The sequence below is a fragment of the Syzygium oleosum genome, unplaced genomic scaffold (assembly GCF_021117445.2).
Source record: "Syzygium oleosum isolate NSW1041296 unplaced genomic scaffold, Sole_v2.1 Sole_v2.01, whole genome shotgun sequence".
In the NCBI taxonomy this organism is placed as follows: Eukaryota; Viridiplantae; Streptophyta; class Magnoliopsida; order Myrtales; family Myrtaceae; genus Syzygium; species Syzygium oleosum.
The window spans coordinates 7212395-7229554 of NW_026607485.1; the positions used below are offsets into that span (position 1 = coordinate 7212395).

Sequence of the window (17160 nt, forward strand, 5' to 3'; positions counted from 1 at the left end):
GGACACAGCATATCAACAAGAGAAAGTTTGTCACACGATTGAAACTGATGAATATACCATTCCAACTTTACGAGATCCATGTGGAGCGATGATCGATGTGGATCCAACTGAAATTCGCGAATCAAATTTTGAAGTTGGTATAGAACTTGATTATGAGACAGATGATGAAGATGATGCGCATGAAGTAGATGAAGACGAAGATGAAGACGAAGACGAAGCTGCAGATGAAGATGAAGATGAAGATGAAGATGAAGATGAAGATGAAGATGAAGATGAAGAATATGATTTTTGATACTTTTCACTATTTATGTGCAATTATTATTATTATTGCGACATGTTTTTTTTTCTCATAAATTTTTGTTATTGTTGTTGTCGTCGTTGTTGTTATAATTAGAATCATGACTAATTCGCCACAGAATTAAAATAGTAGGGAAAAATATTAGAATTTTGCAACGAATTAGCATTTCGTTGGAAAAATTTCCAACGAATTATCATTTCGTTGGAAAAAATTCCAACGAAATCAAAATTCGTTGGAAACATTTCCAACGAAATCAAAATTCGTTGGAAAAATTTCCAACGAATTTACATTTCGTTGGAAACATTTCCAACGAATTTACATTTCGTTGGAAACATTTCCAACGAAATCCAAATTCGTTGGAAATTTTTCCAACGAAATGCAATGTCGTTGGAAACCATTTCCAACGAATTTGCATTCGTTGGAAACCATTTCCAACGAAATCCAAATTCGTTGGAAACATTTCCAACGACATTGCATTTCGTTGGAAAAAGTTTCCAACGAAATCCAAATTCGTTGGAAACATTTCCAACGAATTTGGATTTCGTTGGAAATTTTTTCCAACGACATAGTATTTCGTTGGAAAAATTGCCAACGACTTTGTATTTCATTGGAAAAATTTCCAACGAATTTTCATTCGTTGGAACCGTTTCCAACGAAATCGAAATTGGTTGGAATAATTTCCAACGAATTATATTTTCGTTGGAAAAGTTTCCAACGACATCCCAATTCGTTGGAAACATTTCCAACGAATTTGCATTTTGTTGGAAAGATTTCCAACCAATTTCCATTTTGTTGGAAAAATTTCCAACGAACTATAAATTCGTTGGAAATCTCAAAATAATTTTCCCGCAAAAAAATATATAAGCAAATATTTTGCCACGAATATGAAATTTGTGGGAGAAACCGTAGGAAATTTCCAACGACGTCCAAAGTCGTTGGAAATTTCCCACAAAATTGAAATTCGTGGGAAATTTTCCAGCAATTTTCTCACGAATTTCAAATTTTCGGAAATTTCCCACTAACTTCAATTTCGTTGGAAATTTCGTGGGACATTTCCAACGAATTAAAAATCGTTGGAAATTTGCCTTGAATTACATCGAAATATTTTAAATCGTACGAATTTCCAACGAATTACAAATTCGTTGGAAATTTTCCACCAATTTTAGGAAATTTCCCACTAATTTGAATTTCGTGGGAAATTTTGGTGGGAAATTTCCAACGAAATTCAAATTCGTTGGAAATTTCCCACCAAAATTTCCCACGAAATTCAAATTAGTGGGAAATTTCCTAAAATTCGTGAAAATTTCCAACAAATTGAAAAAATTCGTGGGAAATTTCCCACGAATTTCACATTCGTTGGAAATTTCCCACGAATTTGAAATTCGTTGGAAATTTTGCACTTAGTCTATTTTCGCCGACACTCCATTTTGTTGCAAGAACAATATCGCCACGAATCTCCTAAGAGCCGTCCTCGTCGCCGTCCTCCTCGCTGTCGCCGCCTTCGTCGTCCACGTCGCCGTCGACTTCGCCCGGCCGTAGGTAACTCTAAACTATATATTGTGTGAATAAAATGGTGACGCGGCCGTGAGGGTGGCGGGTGTCGCGGCGGACTTGGCGGGGAGGGCTCGCGGCGGAGTTGGGCTGGTGGGGGTGGCCGCCTAGATGGCCGGAGGCCGTGGGTCGAGGGGGCCTGGGGGGGGGTTGTCGCCGGCGAGCGGCCGTGTGGGGGGTTGCGGGTGAGTGGCCGTGGGTGGGGGGGGTCGCGGGCGGCTGGCCGTGTGGGGGGGTCGCGGGCGCTGGCCGTGGGTGGGGGGTCGCCGCGAGGCGGCCGTGAGGGGTTCGCCGCCCGGTGGCCGTGGGGGTAGCCGCGGCGGCCGTGAGGGCTCGCCGGCCGTGTGTGGGGGTGGGTCGCGGCCGGTGGCCGGTGGGGGTCGCCGACCGCTCGCCGGAGGGTCGCTGGCCGTGCGGGGGCCGGTCGCCGGTGAGCTCGCCGGAGGGGGGGGGTCGCCGGCCAGCTCGCCGGAGGGGGGGGGTCGCCGGAGGGTGGTGTCGGGCGACCTCGCCGGAGGGGGGGACTCGCGGCTATGATTTCGACACGGTTGTCGTTTTTTTTAATGATTTTTGTGTTAACATATAAAATTTGGTAAAACGATGCTTATAGAGGGAACAAATTAATGTGTTGCATTTGTGGCAAATTTACTTATTGAACGTAATTTGTGATCTTTTTTTTAGGTCTGTACTAGAATTGTGCGAAATAACATATTTGGGGCATAAATTTGCATAAATGTGGCATTAGAGTTGATACTTGTTGTAATTCGTTCTGCACATTTAATATGCTTCATTTTATTTTTCGTGGAATCTGATGTGGTCCAAATTTTAATAGGTTGTTTCAACGTGGACCAAAGATTGCTATTTATCAGAGGCGATAGTCGGTTTGTTTCATTTTGTCGAGTTTATTTATTGCTCTATTAAACAAAATGGTAAGCAAAATGGCTAATGTCATTTTCAGTCCCTAATATATGTTCATATTTTTAAATATATTTGTCTAACCTTCCTACTTGTCAGTTTAAACGTGGAGATCTCCTGCGTGGTTCGGGTTCGCAAAGAAGATTAGCCCCTTCCGCTGGCTCGTCCTCGTCCCCGACCCTGTCCTCTTCCCCTGCCCATTTATGTAACCCTCAACCACAACATGTTCATGGACAACACGAACACATTGGCCCATCCTTCGACCCTCAACAACATATTAGGGTAGAACCTCGGGACATGCGAACTGAATTTACTTTAGTTCCATCTCCGATTCGATCTCCTTCGGTTCCACTTTCTTCTTCAGCGCAACACTCGAATGATGAAGAAGATACCCGATTCATTATATGCCCATGTGGAGATTCGTAAGTACTTCATTTTTTTACGTATATATAAATTATCGATGTAAATAAAATTGTTCGTGTTGCGAATTATCCATATGCTTCATTGTCTCATTGTCCGTATTGTTATAACATGTTTTCAGATTCACGGATTCTACGCATGTTGTGAGGGAACTGAATAAAATAGTCAATAACTGTTGGATGGGCCAGTTTATTACTTTTAGCAGCGCTCCCGCAGAACTGAAGACTTTGTGGTGGAATGAGTTTAAGGTTAGTGTTGTCTTCCTTCACAAACTAAGTTCGGTGTAGCATATTGATGGTCAATAATGAATTTTGTCACGAATTGTCTGGTACATTGTAATGGATATGTGACATGTGACCCTAGTGGATAATTTTCAGTTGTTTTTCTATTAATTGTAGCGTAAGTTCACGTGGGATGAAATGGAAGAGGATGAGGTTAAAAGAATTTTCAAGAAGAAAATCGGTGATCACATGCGATATGTGATAAATAGAGCAAAGAGAAAAAATGAAAAGCCGACCTTTTTTACAACTGACAATTGGACGGAAATTACAAGAACTTGGGAAACTGAGAAGTATAAGCTAAGGTGTGAACAGAACAAGAAGAATCGAGCTTCTAGTTCTAGTGACGGGTCTGCGTCTGCCACATATGCTGGGGGCTCTATCAGCATCGGGGAGCATAAAAGAAGAATGGTAAGTCTGTTTATACATGTCGAGTGCATTTAATGTAATGATTAGTCATTTATGTTTATATTTTGTAGGCGAGATGAATTGGGGACGGAACCCACTTTTACAGCTACATTTGAACGCACATTCCAAAAAAAGATAAGACATGGATCGACGCTCGAGCAAAAGCTACTAAGGTATGTAAGGTTATAGTTCGGACTTATAGGAAACTAGAATGAAAATCATGAATGTTTTAATATTTATGGTAATATATATGAATTTATTTTATTTCCATCTATAATGTTAATATAGGAAAAATATGATGAACTTTTAATGAGCATTGCTGGTGGTGATGGTGGTGGTGGTGGTGGTGGTGATGGTGGTGATGGTGGTGGTGATGGTGGTGATGGTCGTGCGTGTTCGAGCCATCGGTTGTGATATGGCATTATGGGTGGAGCGGCGGGTGGGATGAAAGGAGGAAAAATATTTGGGATGGGATCCTTGTCAAGGATGTACAAATCGAAGGTTGGTGCAACTTCGTCCTCCAATGTTGTGTTTCAAGGAGGACACAACGTGAGGAGCGAGATAACCCAAGAATTGAGCCAATTGAAGCGAGTTGCTTGTACAGAAGGACGAAGAAACGAAGTATTTACTTGGACAGAAGGACGAACAAATAAGGGTGATGCAACAACAACTGCAAATTGTCATGCGACATCTCGACATCGATCGCAATGAGGTTCCTCCTCTACCTCATATTAATCCAATTGATGATGGGCATAATGCTGAGCCACAAAATGATGCGGCGAATGGTGATGGTGATGATGATGATGCTGATGATTTTATTGTCAGTCCTTCCTAGTTCATTCTCGAGTACCAAAACTGCCAACGTTTTTATGGTTGTCCCGCGTTCTTTCAATGTTTTGAATGTATTACCTTATGTTCATTAGTGCTTAGCTGCCTCTTCGTATTATGAGATTGAAAATCGAATATCATCATATGAGACTTTGCAACTTATGCATTGTAGAAATTACTATTGCTTTCTTACCAAAAAAAAATTAATATTGATAATAATTAGATTTAAAATCGAAATTATCGCTAAATAAAATTCGTCGCAAACTTAGCGACGAATTTTGTCACGAATAGCTTTCGTTGCAAATTACCAACGAAAATTGAATTTTTTTGATGGAAAAAAATCGAATTTCCAACGATTTTTTCATCGAATAATTAGCGTCAAATTTTGCAACGTATTTTCCCACAAATGTTGTTTTCGTTGGAAATTACCAACGAAAATTTTAACTTTTTGGATGAAAATTTCGCGGATTTTCCACGATTTTTTTGCAACGAATAAGGATGAATTTATATATTATTTTTCGTTGGAAAAAAAAACAATTTATATATTATTTTTCCAACGAATTAAATTTTCGTCGGAAATTACCAACGAAACTTGCAATTTTTTGTCGGAAAAAATTGCGATTTCCAACGAATTTTTTTTTCGTTGGAAATTAACAAGGAAAAATTTTTGTCGGAAAAATCCCACATTTCCAACGAATTTTTTTTTTCGTCGGAAATTAACAACGAAAATTGTAATTTATTGTGGGAAATATTCGGGATTTCCAACGAATTTTATTTTTGTCGGAAATTACCAACGAAAATTCGTTTGTCGGAAAAATTCGAGATTTCCAACGAATTTTTTTTTCGTTGGAAATTAACACGAAAATTGTTTGTGAGAAAAATTCCCGATTTCCAACGAATTTTTTTTTCGTCGGAAATTACCAACGAAAATTATTTGTCGGAAAAGTTCGCAATTTCCAACGAATTTTTTTTTCGTTGGAAATTAAAAACGAAAATTGTAATTTCGTGTGGGAAATATTCGAAATTTCCAACGAATTTTTTTTTCGTTGGAAATTAACAACGAAAAATTTTTGTCGGAAAAATCCCACATTTCCAACGAATTTTTTTTTCGTCGGAAATTAACAACGAAAATTGTAATTTATTGTGGGAAATATTCGGGATTTCCAACGAATTTTATTTTTGTCGGAAATTACCAACGAAAATTCGTTTGTCGGAAAAATTCGAGATTTCCAACGAATTTTTTTTTCGTTGGAAATTAACACGAAAATTGTTTGTGAGAAAAATTCCCGATTTCCAACGAATTTTTTTTTCGTCGGAAATTACCAACGAAAATTATTTGTCGGAAAAGTTCGCAATTTCCAACGAATTTTTTTTTCGTTGGAAATTAAAAACGAAAATTGTAATTTCGTGTGGGAAATATTCGAAATTTCCAACGAATTTTTTTTTCGTTGGAAATTAACAAGGAAAAATTTTTGTCGGAAAAATCCCACATTTCCAACGAATTTTTTTTTTTCGTCGGAAATTAACAACGAAAATTGTAATTTATTGTGGGAAATATTCGGGATTTCCAACGAATTTTATTTTTGTCGGAAATTACCAACGAAAATTCGTTTGTCGGAAAAATTCGAGATTTCCAACGAATTTTTTTTTCGTTGGAAATTAACACGAAAATTGTTTGTGAGAAAAATTCCCGATTTCCAACGAATTTTTTTTTTCGTCGGAAATTACCAACGAAAATTGTTTGTCGGAAAAGTTCGCAATTTCCAACGAATTTTTTTTTCGTTGGAAATTCAAAACGAAAATTGTAATTTCGTGTGGGAAATATTAGCGATTTCCAACGAATTTTATTTTTGTCGGAAATTACCAACGAAAATTCGTTTGTCGGAAAAATACGAGATTTCCAACGAATTTTTTTTTCGTTGGAAATTAACACGAAAATTGTTTTTGAGAAAAATTCCCGATTTCCAACGAATTTTTTTTTTCGTCGGAAATTACCAACGAAAATTGTTTGTCGGAAAAGTTCGCAATTTCCAACGAATTTGTTTTTCGTTGGAAATTCAAAACGAAAATTGTAATTTTGTGTGGGAAATATTCGAAATTTCCAACGAATTTTTTTTTCGTTGGAAATTAACAACGAAAAATTTTTGTCGGAAAAATCCCACATTTCCAACGAATTTTTTTTTCGTCGGAAATTAACAACGAAAATTGTAATTTATTGTGGGAAATATTCGGGATTTCCAACGAATTTTATTTTTGTCGGAAATTACCAACGAAAATTTGTTTGTTGGAAAAATTCGAGATTTCCAACGATTTTTTTTTTCGTCGGAAATTACCAACGAAAATTTTTTTTGTCGGAAAAATTCGGGTTTTCCAACGAAGTTTTTTTTTCGTTGGAAATTAAAAACGAAAATTGTAATTTCTTGGCCGAAATATGAGGGATTTCCAACGAATTTTTTTTCGTCGGAAATTACCAACGAAATTTTTTTGTCGGAAAAATGCGGGATTTCCAACGAATTTTTTTTTTCGTTGGAAATTATCACCGAAAATTATTTTTCGCAAAAATTCGCGATTTCCAACGAATCTTTTTTTCGTTGGAAAGTAAAAAAAAAAAATTGTTTTCCGAAAAATTCGGGATTTCCAACGAAGTTGTTTTTCGTCGGAAATTACCAACGAGAATTGTATTTTTTTGTCGGAAAATTTAGCGGATTTCCGACGATTTTTGCAACGAATATTTTGCAACGAATTTTTCCAACGATATTTAGCGACGAAATTTGCCACGAATTAATTTTCGTCGGAAATTACCAACGAAAATTGAAATTTTTTTTCGTCACTATTTTCGTTGGAAATTACCAACGAATTTTCCAACGAATTTTCCAACGAATTTTTCCCACGAATATTTCCAACGAATTTTTCCAACGAATTTTTTCCAACGAAAGAATTTCGTTGGAAATTACCAACGAAAATTTAAATTTTTTGTCGGAAAATTTTGCGACGACTAATTACCAACGAATTTTTTTTCGTCGCAAAATTCGTTGGAAATTCGTTTTCCAACGAATTTTGACGAATTTTTCGTTGGAAATTTCGTTGGAAAACTCTTGTTTTTTTGTAGTGAGGCAAGGCCTGAGACCCTAGTATCCATGCTCGGGTCCCCGGCGTCCGAGCCCGGGTCCATCGAGGCCGGCCCAGGAAACCAGTGCTCGTGCTCGAGATCCTGGCACATAAGCCAGGCCAATTGAGGCTGAGCCCTAGACCACGATGCTTGGGCCAGAGACCCGAGCTCAGGACCCTAGTGCCCATGCACGGGTCCCCGCACACCAGTGCCCGGATCTATCAAGGCTGAGCTTGAGACCTCAATGCTCAAGATCGGGTCCTTAAGTCCATCTAGGCCGGTCCTGAGAGTCAGGGTCCTGGACAAGGACCAGGGTCTCGGACCTAGCCTCTGTGGTCATTTTCTTGAATTTAAGCACAGGCACGGAAAAATTTTCCGTTCTCATTTTCTCAAGCGAACCAAACGTTGAATTTTCTTGAAAAATATTTTTTCGCAAAATACTATGGTCAAATCTGATAGGATTTACATGAACTCGCCATTTTCGATGGTTCAGATGCAGTTTACTAATATTTTCTACGCCTGCTTACGATTTCGTTTGGGAGTGGGCTTGGGCCTCAACTAGTCAGCTTCTCCGTCTGCATTTCTGAGCGATACCGAGCTCAGGCGCACAGCAAAATCAAAAGAGCTTGTAGCGCCGAAGCGTAAACTGAAAGCTAACCAGTGCTCCGACTGGCTCAAATTCTTCACTGTGTCCGCTGCTGAGCTCCCGTATATGGCGGACCCTGCTCTCCAGGCCAGCAGGTCGAGAGACCTCGACAAGCTCCTCCTCCGACCCGGCAACCTCGTCGAACCCAACTTCGAACCTGGACCCGAGGTAACGTCCTCGTTCACCTTTCGGTTGTAATTTGAACTGGGTCTTTTGCTGTCGATGCGGGTTTTGGGGGTTTGACTCCTCGTGGGTTTCGCAGCTGAGGGACGATCTTCGAGAATACGCGCGAGTGCTGGTGGTAGGAGCAGGCGGGTTGGGTTGCGAGCTGTTGAAGGACTTGGCTCTGTCGGGTTTCAAGAATTTGGACGTCATTGATATGGACCGAATCGAGGTCACTAATCTCAATCGCCAATTCTTGTTCAGGTGTTTGATTCTTTTCTTTTTTTTTTCCCCTTATCGGAATCGCCCTTGCGGCGTGGTCTGATTTGCTTTCGAATGGCGTGCTTTGTGTTTGAGTTGCGAGTAGGAAGTGATTGGGTTGTGAATTTTCTTTTTGGGAATGTTCATAGGCTTGAGGATGTTGGGAAGCCGAAGGCCGAAGTGGCGGCTAAGAGAGTCATGGAAAGAGTCAGTGGAGTGAACATCGTGCCGCATTTCTGCAGGATTGAGGAGAAGGAGCTCGATTTCTACAGTGATTTCAATATAATCGTCCTCGGTCTCGATTCGATTGAGGCACGGAGCTACATAAATGCCGTTGCTTGTAGCTTTCTAGGTGTGTATCCATGATCCCTCCAATCAATAACTGTTGAAATCGTGTTTTATCTACCATTTTGGGATCGAATATTCTTAATGAACTTACAGGATTTGTGGTGTAATTGGATCAAATTGACGCATGTGGATGGGTTTTTTGTACTTGAATGTTTTTGTTCTGCTGTAGCATACTTGCTGTACAGGTTCCTTGATTTTAGTGCTTAAACATTTGTGTGTAGTCAAGCTTTTTGTGTATGCTTATTCGAAATTAGATTGAAAACCATACTACTCCGACTCAAGATCTGAATGTTTTGTCCAAAAGTAATTTGAGGTGGTTTGGAAAGCACAAAAACTTCACATGCTTTAGCAAGAAGATTTTTGTGAAATTTTTTATGCGACTTAATACAAGTGGATACTTCCAAAAGGTTGATGGAGCCCCAAGAATTCATGGTGGAGACTTTGAGAGATTTTTTTGACTATAAATCAGTAACCACTGTAAGTGGGAGAGTTCAGGCTGATTGTAAGTATACTTTTATTGGTTGTATTTGTCATTTTAAGCTTATGCTTTGGCTCAACAGTCCAGCTTTAATTTCGATTTACTGCATATGGTCCCTACTGATCTTTAAACATCTAACAGTAGTTGCATTCTGACTCATATCTAGTGTAGGCAATTAATGCTCTCTGATGAATTCTAGAAGTAGGAGCTTTTGCTGACCTACCTCACAATCTGATTGAGCTTCACTGTTGTTGAATGAGATTACAGAATACGATTCTGATGACAATCCAAGGGAAGAAACGATGAAACCCATGGTGGACGGTGGGACGGAAGGTTTTAAAGGGCATGCAAGAGTTATAAAACCAGGGGTCACACCATGCTTTGAGTGTACCATTTGGCTTTTCCCTCCACAAGTGAAATTTCCTCTCTGTACTCTTGCAGAAACCCCGAGAACCGCTGCTCATTGTATTGAATATGCACATCTAATAAAATGGGATGAGGTGATGAGCTAACTTTGTAAGCTGTCCAATTCGTTCATCATGTGATCTGTTATTTTAAGTACTATATCTTATTTTGTCATTTGTGTTGGATTTTCACCTGTAGGTCCATAGTGGAAAGTCATTTGATCCTGATGAACCAGAGCATATGCAGTGGGTTTATTCTGAGGTTATTACAGTTGCAATCAAGTTGTTTAGTGATTTATCCAGACAATAATTTCATTTATGGACTCTTCACTTTTTAAAACTTGATCTGCAGGCTGTTAAAAGAGCAGAGCTTTTCGGAATTCCAGGAGTGACTTATTCCCTCACTCAGGTACATTAGTCCTCCTGTTGTTGTTAACTGCCTGGAGATTTTCCTTTTTTGCATGTTACTGAGCTTTACAATCTGCTTTGCTGTTGTCATCGCGCTAAAAATCTTAAGGAAGCATTTTTCTTATGAGTGGGGAAAAAAAACTTCGAAGTATTGTGAGTTAGATTTTCATGATTCTGTGCTTCATCCTAATACTGGAGTTGTTCCCTACGCTTTGATTATTTGGTAAATGGTAAAGCCTATTAAATTCCTCAGGTCATGCTGTAAACCCTACTGATTTGTTGTCCTATTTTTAACGTCAACTTGTAAAATTACAAGTAAACTCGTTTTGCTTCGTTTATCATGTGATTTATTCTAACATTACTATTTCAAGATAAGCTCATTTTATTGTTTCTATCCAGGGTGTTGTGAAAAATATCATACCAGCTATAGCTTCAACTAATGCAATCATATCAGCTGCATGTGCTCTGGAAACCTTGAAGATTGCAACTGGATGCAGCAAAACTTTATCCAACTACTTAACGTGCGTCATACCTTGCCTTTTACAGTTCTCATGTGCTTCATTGTGTAATTTTTTTTGTTTCCTGTATATCATGGATGTGGAGAGCATCCTGTTCTTGTTCCAAGTATTTGGCAAAGTTCACCCTGCAGAACTTTGTAGGGTTCCTTTAATATTATATACTATAAGTGACTGAAAGGCTTTCTAGTATTTCATCTTGGGCTGGTTTAATTTCCTGACAGTGTTTTTATTCTTCAAGAATATGCCAAGTAGGGCTAACCAATTTGCTTCCTGTATTCTTCTCTTACTATCTAGTGTGACCCTTAAGCATATCTTAGGATATGGCCTTTTAGTTTATGGAGATAAGACACATGTTTTAGTTTCACATGCCTAAATGGGTGACTATTGGAGTGGGCGGCATGCATAATCTGTTTGTTGTTGCTGCAGTAACGATCTTTCTATTCTTCATCAAAATCGATTCTTCAAAATCTCTCTGGTTATGGTCTCTCTGGAATCATTTTACATTGCTCTGCTAGTTCCTTACAGTCATGCTTTCTTGATTGAGTATAAGATTTTTTTGGTTAAATATCTGTTTCTGTCAGCTGTTCCAGATCTTATGTTGAATCTATTATTTTGTGTTTTCTGACATCCGTCTGTCGCTTCTTGGACAGATGTCTAGAAAAGTGTACTCTCGCTAGCTTTCTTGGGTTCTTTAAATAATTTGCTGGCTTGGGGGAAGATTTCAAGTAATTTTAGAAACAGCTTTCTATCAGAGCAGTCGACTGCGGGTGCAACATTTGGATGCCAATATATGGATTCTGTTGTCTTTTGTGTTTCTTCTTTCATTGGCTCTCAAGCCTCTTAGTGTGACCTCCATAGCTTATGATCCAAGCTTTTCATAAATTATCAGGTGACATGTTGCAACTCAATTAGAGGCTCTCAGTTCTGGAATCTTTAAGCTTGAGGTTAAATGGAGTGCATCTCAGTCATAAACTTGTGATGCCAATTTGTTTACTTGCTATTTCTTAGACGTGTATGAATTTGCCAATTTTTTTTTTTTTTTGAGATCCCTTAATTTTACTTTTGTCTCTCCCAGCCTGTCATCATATCCTGCTACTGTTACTGATCAGTACTTCTGAAGATCAGTACTTCAGCAGACATATTTACTCATTTGCTGTCTGTATGTATCCGTACTCATGAGCGAAAACTTGCAAGTTCCACATGTTTTGTCTAGTTGCTAGCTTGCAAATGCGTGGGACTCTCAATTTTGTTCTTTTGAGTAGGCAAACTTTGAGCTGCAACTTTATATATTATTTTTGAATTTCAGATACAACGGCGTGGAAGGACTTCACATTAAAGTTACCGAGTTCGTGAGGGATAAGGATTGCCTTGTCTGTGGTCCTGGTGTTCTTATTGAGTTGGACGTTTCAGTGACCCTACAAAAGGTGCTTTCTTGTTCTTGAGCTCTGTTTATTACTCGCAAAAAATTAACAGGAATGCTAACTAGAGGTTTTTATCCTGTATAGCTCTCTCTGTAACCTTCTTCACGCGTTTCTAAGCACTTTGATAGTTCTTGCAGTTATTTGATTACTCGTTGTCTCTTTTATCTTGTACATCATCAGTTCATCAATATGCTCGAAGAGCACCCAAAGCTGCTTCTATCAAAAGCGAGCGTCACGCATAGAGGGCAGAATCTATACATGCAGGCACCTCCGGTGCTGGAAGAGATGACTCGGTCAAACTTAGAACAGCCGTTATTTGATTTAATGGGTAAAGTTCCGAGAGATGTTATCCACGTGACTGGCATGTCGTGCAAGGATGATAAGAAAGTGTCAAGTTTGAGGAAATTGCGTGTTGCATTCAAGGGAGTTGATGGGGTTGTGGACATGGACATGGCTGGTGGAGCCTAGTCTCACCTTCCTAATTCTCAGCCCTTCGTTTCAGACGTAGGTGGAGCCCGGTGGTGGGATATGGAGCCGGAGCTCCAATCCCTCCCCATGCAAACCCTTGGGCCACTGCGCTATCATCAAATGGTAAGGCAGAAAACTCAAGCGGACCGTGCAAAAAGAAGATATCGGTAGAGTGAGCTTGGTCGGCATGATTTTGCATTATCTTACATCTTGATTCCGGGAAAGAGTTGGAGCCGTTCGATTGTACCTTTCGGTGAACTGTATATTTTTTTGGGCGAACTTGGATGAACTCTACTTACCATCCTATAGCACAGTTTCATGGAAGTGCAACTCGAATGGGAACTAACTTCATTGGTTCTTCTTCTTTGGCCCATATTTGGAGTTTCTCTTAGGGGAATTGAACCTTAAGCAAGAGAGCTGGAGCTGTTTCCTGGTGCTTAATTCCGATGTAGGCTGTTGAACGGTGAATTATATACATGTTTTCCTATTAATAACCTCACTCGTCAATATGAATGACAGGAAACTCTGAGCAATTCTAAGGACAGCTACTTCATTTTTCAAGGATCTGTCTTGCGATTAAAAGGTCAGAAAGGAGTATTTATAGCTAAGAGATTAAAACCAAGTAAGGATGACTAATATAATCGATCAAATTCCTAATATATAGGGTAAACCTGCTAAATTACTTGGATTCTTTGAGTTCTCAATCACCGGAGGAAATGTACCTAAAGGTCTGTTTAGTAATGTTTTTGTTCTCAGAAACAATTTCTGTTTATAAATAGTTTTTTCTATTTATATTTCCTAGATGAGTTTTTAAGTAAAAAAATGCGTTTAGTAACTGTACAAAATTTATATTCCCAGTGTAGAAAAAGAATAGAAATGCGTTTGTTAGGATACTAAAAATTTGTACTCCTAATTTTTTTCATTTAATTATAAAATCATCGGTGGAGACTTAGGGCATGTATGATAATCATTCTGTTTCTGTCTAGAACTAGTTTTCTGTTCTCGGGAACAGGTTTGGAACAGAAACCCGTTTGGTAACGCAATTTCATTTTTTTTTTCTAGAACAACTTTTTGTTCCAGAGCTGGTTCTGGACCAAAAATCGAAACAAAAAAAAAGTAAGTTTTCTGTTTCTGGACGAGAAATGAAAATCGTGTCTAAAAAAACGTGTCTTCTCTCTTCAAAACATATTTCTTCCTAAATTGAGCCCCCGTCTCCTCTCATTGCATCTGCATTTCAAATCTCTCTCTCTCTCTCTCTCCCGCCGTCTTGCTTGCTCGCTCCGGCCAAGAGGAAGCCAGGGCTGTCGTGATCGGGGAGGTCGGCTTCGGTTCTCCTCCGTCTCCTGTTCAGCATAAGCTCTGATCCAGCGCTGGGTTTCCTGCTTTTCGATTCAATTCCAGATCTAGAAGTCGCGATCTTTTTGGGTTCAATGCGCTGTCTTTGGTTTGTGTTGTTTCTTGGGTAGATCGGTTTTGGTCCGATGCGATTCGGAATGTTGTGTATGTTTCTCTGGGTGTATGAAAGTCATGGGCTTTTGTCCGGTTTTGGTTTCGATAGCTTTTGCTGGTGTGCTTGTGTTGCCGATCTATGGGCTGTTTGGTCGTTTGTTGGAGCGAATTGAGGCTCAGCTGCGTGCCAATCAATTGGCAAGTGATAATAATATGGCAGAGATTCCATGAAAATGTGTTTCCGACTTTTGTAATGTATTTCCATTATTTTGTATTTGAGGATTTCCTATGTTGGCCCTTGTAATGTGATGTGGTATTTTGGGATCTCCTATGTTGGCTCTTGTAATGATGTGCTTTGTTTACTTTTCTCCATAAGCATTTGGGATATTATGAGGAACAATATATACTAACAATTATTAAGAGTAAATATTGAGAGCGATAGTGGTTGAATGTTGAAGACACGCTCTAGTGCTTGGCCGTTTGCATTAATCTTACTGAAGCTTTGAGAAGCTCTTCTTTGGAAAGACGTAAAAATCAAACCGAAAAACTAGTTCAACAAAATTTATGTGATTTTAGAAAAAAAAGCATGCGATAATTTTGAACATACGAGGGATTTGCATCAAATTTGCTCTATTATAAAGTTTGGAAATATAACTTTTTGTTGTTAAAAAAAATGGATTTTTGTTCCGGGAAATAGAAATTTGTGGTGTTATCAAACGGGTTTCTATTCCAGGAAATAGAAATTTTATGCTGTTATCAAACGAGTTTCTGTTCCAAAAATATAAAATTTTGGTTGTTATCAAACGGGTTTCTTTTCTCAGAAACTCATCCTAGGAACAGAAATAGAAAAATCTATTTTTGTTCCAGGAATTGTTTCTGAAACAAAATGGTTAATATTCGCGCCCTTAACGATTTATGTTTGGATAAAATTGGACTAGAAATAGAATAAGAATATATTGTGACATAGAATTGGATGACTTTAATACAATCATTAAGAAAATTACTCCTTATAGACAAAGTAAACACCGGGTGGTGGTCGAGAAAATTACAGTTTATGGGACTTAACAATTCATGTTTGGATAAAATTGGACTAGAAATAGAATAATAATATATTTATGATATACAATTGGATGATCTTAATACAACCATAAAGAAAATTACTCCTTATAGACAAAGCAAATACCAGGTGGTGGTCGAGGAAATCGCAATTTAGGGTGTAGGATTTTAGGATTTGGGGTTAGGGGTTAGGGTTTTAGGATTTTGATTTTGAGGTTTGGGGTTTGGGGTTTTGGGTTTTAGGTTTGGATTTTAGGGTTTAGATTTGGGGTTTAGGTTTTAGAGATTCAAGTTTTGGGTTTTGGGTTTTAGGGTTTGGGGTTTAGGATTTTAGGGATTTGAGTTTGGGATTTAGGGTTTAGGGTTTGGGGTTCGGGGTTTTGCGGTTTTGCGTTTTAGGATTTAGGGTTTGGAATTACGATTTTGGTGTTTAGGTTTCAGGGTTTCGAATTTGGAGTTTTGGGGTTTAGGGTTTAGTGTTTCGGGTTTTTGGTTTGGGATTTTAGGATTTAGGATTTGAGGTTTAGAAGGTTCAGGGTTTGGATTTTAGGGTTTGTGATTTTAAAGTTTAGAGTTTCGGGTTTTTTATTTTAGTGTTATGGGTTTTAGGGTTTGGATATTGAGGTTTAAGGTTTGGGGTTTAGGGTTTAAGGATTAAGGTTTAGGGTTTAGTATGAGAATATCTTGTGAAAGAGAGAGAATTAATCTTGTTTCTCTTTTTGTTCAAGAAACAGAAAAGTAGATTTTTTTTACTTCTTATTTTTGTTCCAAATCTATTCCCTGATCACTTTTCTGTTCCAGGAAACAAAAAAATCTAACTGATGTTACTAAACGAATTTATGTTCTTTTCTATTCCGGGGAACAAAAGAACAAAAAAACAGAGAAATAGAAACGTTACTAAACAGGCCCTAAATATAAAAAGGGGTGATCGTTTTCTGAGTAAGTTTCAAATCATGAACCCGAAACCAATCTTGTTAAAGCCGATTCACAGTTCTTGGAATAGAGAGTCGAACTGTGACCCTAGCATCTGCCTACTTTTTTTATTTCATTTTTTTATTTAATTGCCCTATCATATGTATTATTTATGTAAAAGTTCTCAATAGAACATCACAACGACATCTTTGTGCTAATGCTTAACCTCATTAATTCTTGGCAATGCAAAAGTTCTCAATTAAGAGACTTTTAGGGTTTTGTTTTGAATTAGTTCAATTCGAGAACTGGCCTTGAAATCAGTTCAAAACCAATTCTCCCCAAGAATTGAGAATTGAATTGATCAAGACCAGTTCTCAAATTCTTTACTCCGGATCAAACCGGTTCTCATGTGAATCGGCTTGCAACTAGCTGAAATAAAAGAAAAATAGTGAAAAGCTTGTGTTCAAAAAGAAAATTACCATCAATTTGGCAAAAACAAAAGTTCCAGCGTTGTCTAGTTCCTGCCCAAGAACTAGGAACCAGACCAGTGTCCCTTAGAACAGGACCGACCGGTTCAGTCCAGTTTCCGGGTGGGCCAATGAAACCGATGATATATTCAGTTTTTTTTTATTTGTTGTTAATATTCAAGATGCAATTGAAGATATTTTTGATAATCAAAGAATTTCTACTTTTAGTGAGTTACATATAATATTGTAGGTTTTACATAGATTTTTCGAATTTGTGGCAAAATTTAGTTGGAATGAGCATGCATTGTTGTGTTTTGATTTATTCTTGTCATTTTAATCACATGTATAAGTAAAC

General features: G+C 38.3%; 1 protein-coding gene across 1 annotated transcript; it reads left to right on the forward strand.

Moving 5' to 3' along the window:
• The first annotated feature begins 8372 nt into the window (after positions 1-8372).
• Positions 8373-13281, forward strand: LOC115664829 (NEDD8-activating enzyme E1 catalytic subunit). The gene is made up of 9 exons (XM_030586712.2): positions 8373-8621; positions 8716-8879; positions 9026-9228; positions 9970-10202; positions 10306-10368; positions 10459-10515; positions 10914-11035; positions 12339-12456; positions 12634-13281. The coding sequence occupies exons 1-9, from the start codon at positions 8520-8522 to the stop codon at positions 12919-12921; spliced, it is 1350 nt and encodes a 449-aa protein (XP_030442572.1). The 5' UTR covers positions 8373-8519; the 3' UTR covers positions 12922-13281.
• Positions 13282-17160: the final 3879 nt, after the last annotated feature.

Excerpts from the sequence above, each read along its gene's own strand:
- LOC115664829 (XM_030586712.2), top strand. The coding sequence starts at position 8,520 with ATGGCGGACCCTGCTCTCCAGGCCAGCAGGTCGAGAGACCTCGACAAG. Across the intron at positions 8,880-9,025 it reads AATCGCCAATTCTTGTTCAG|GCTTGAGGATGTTGGGAAGC; the intron begins GTGTTTGATTCT and ends GAATGTTCATAG. Across the intron at positions 10,203-10,305 it reads ATCTAATAAAATGGGATGAG|GTCCATAGTGGAAAGTCATT; the intron begins GTGATGAGCTAA and ends TTTCACCTGTAG.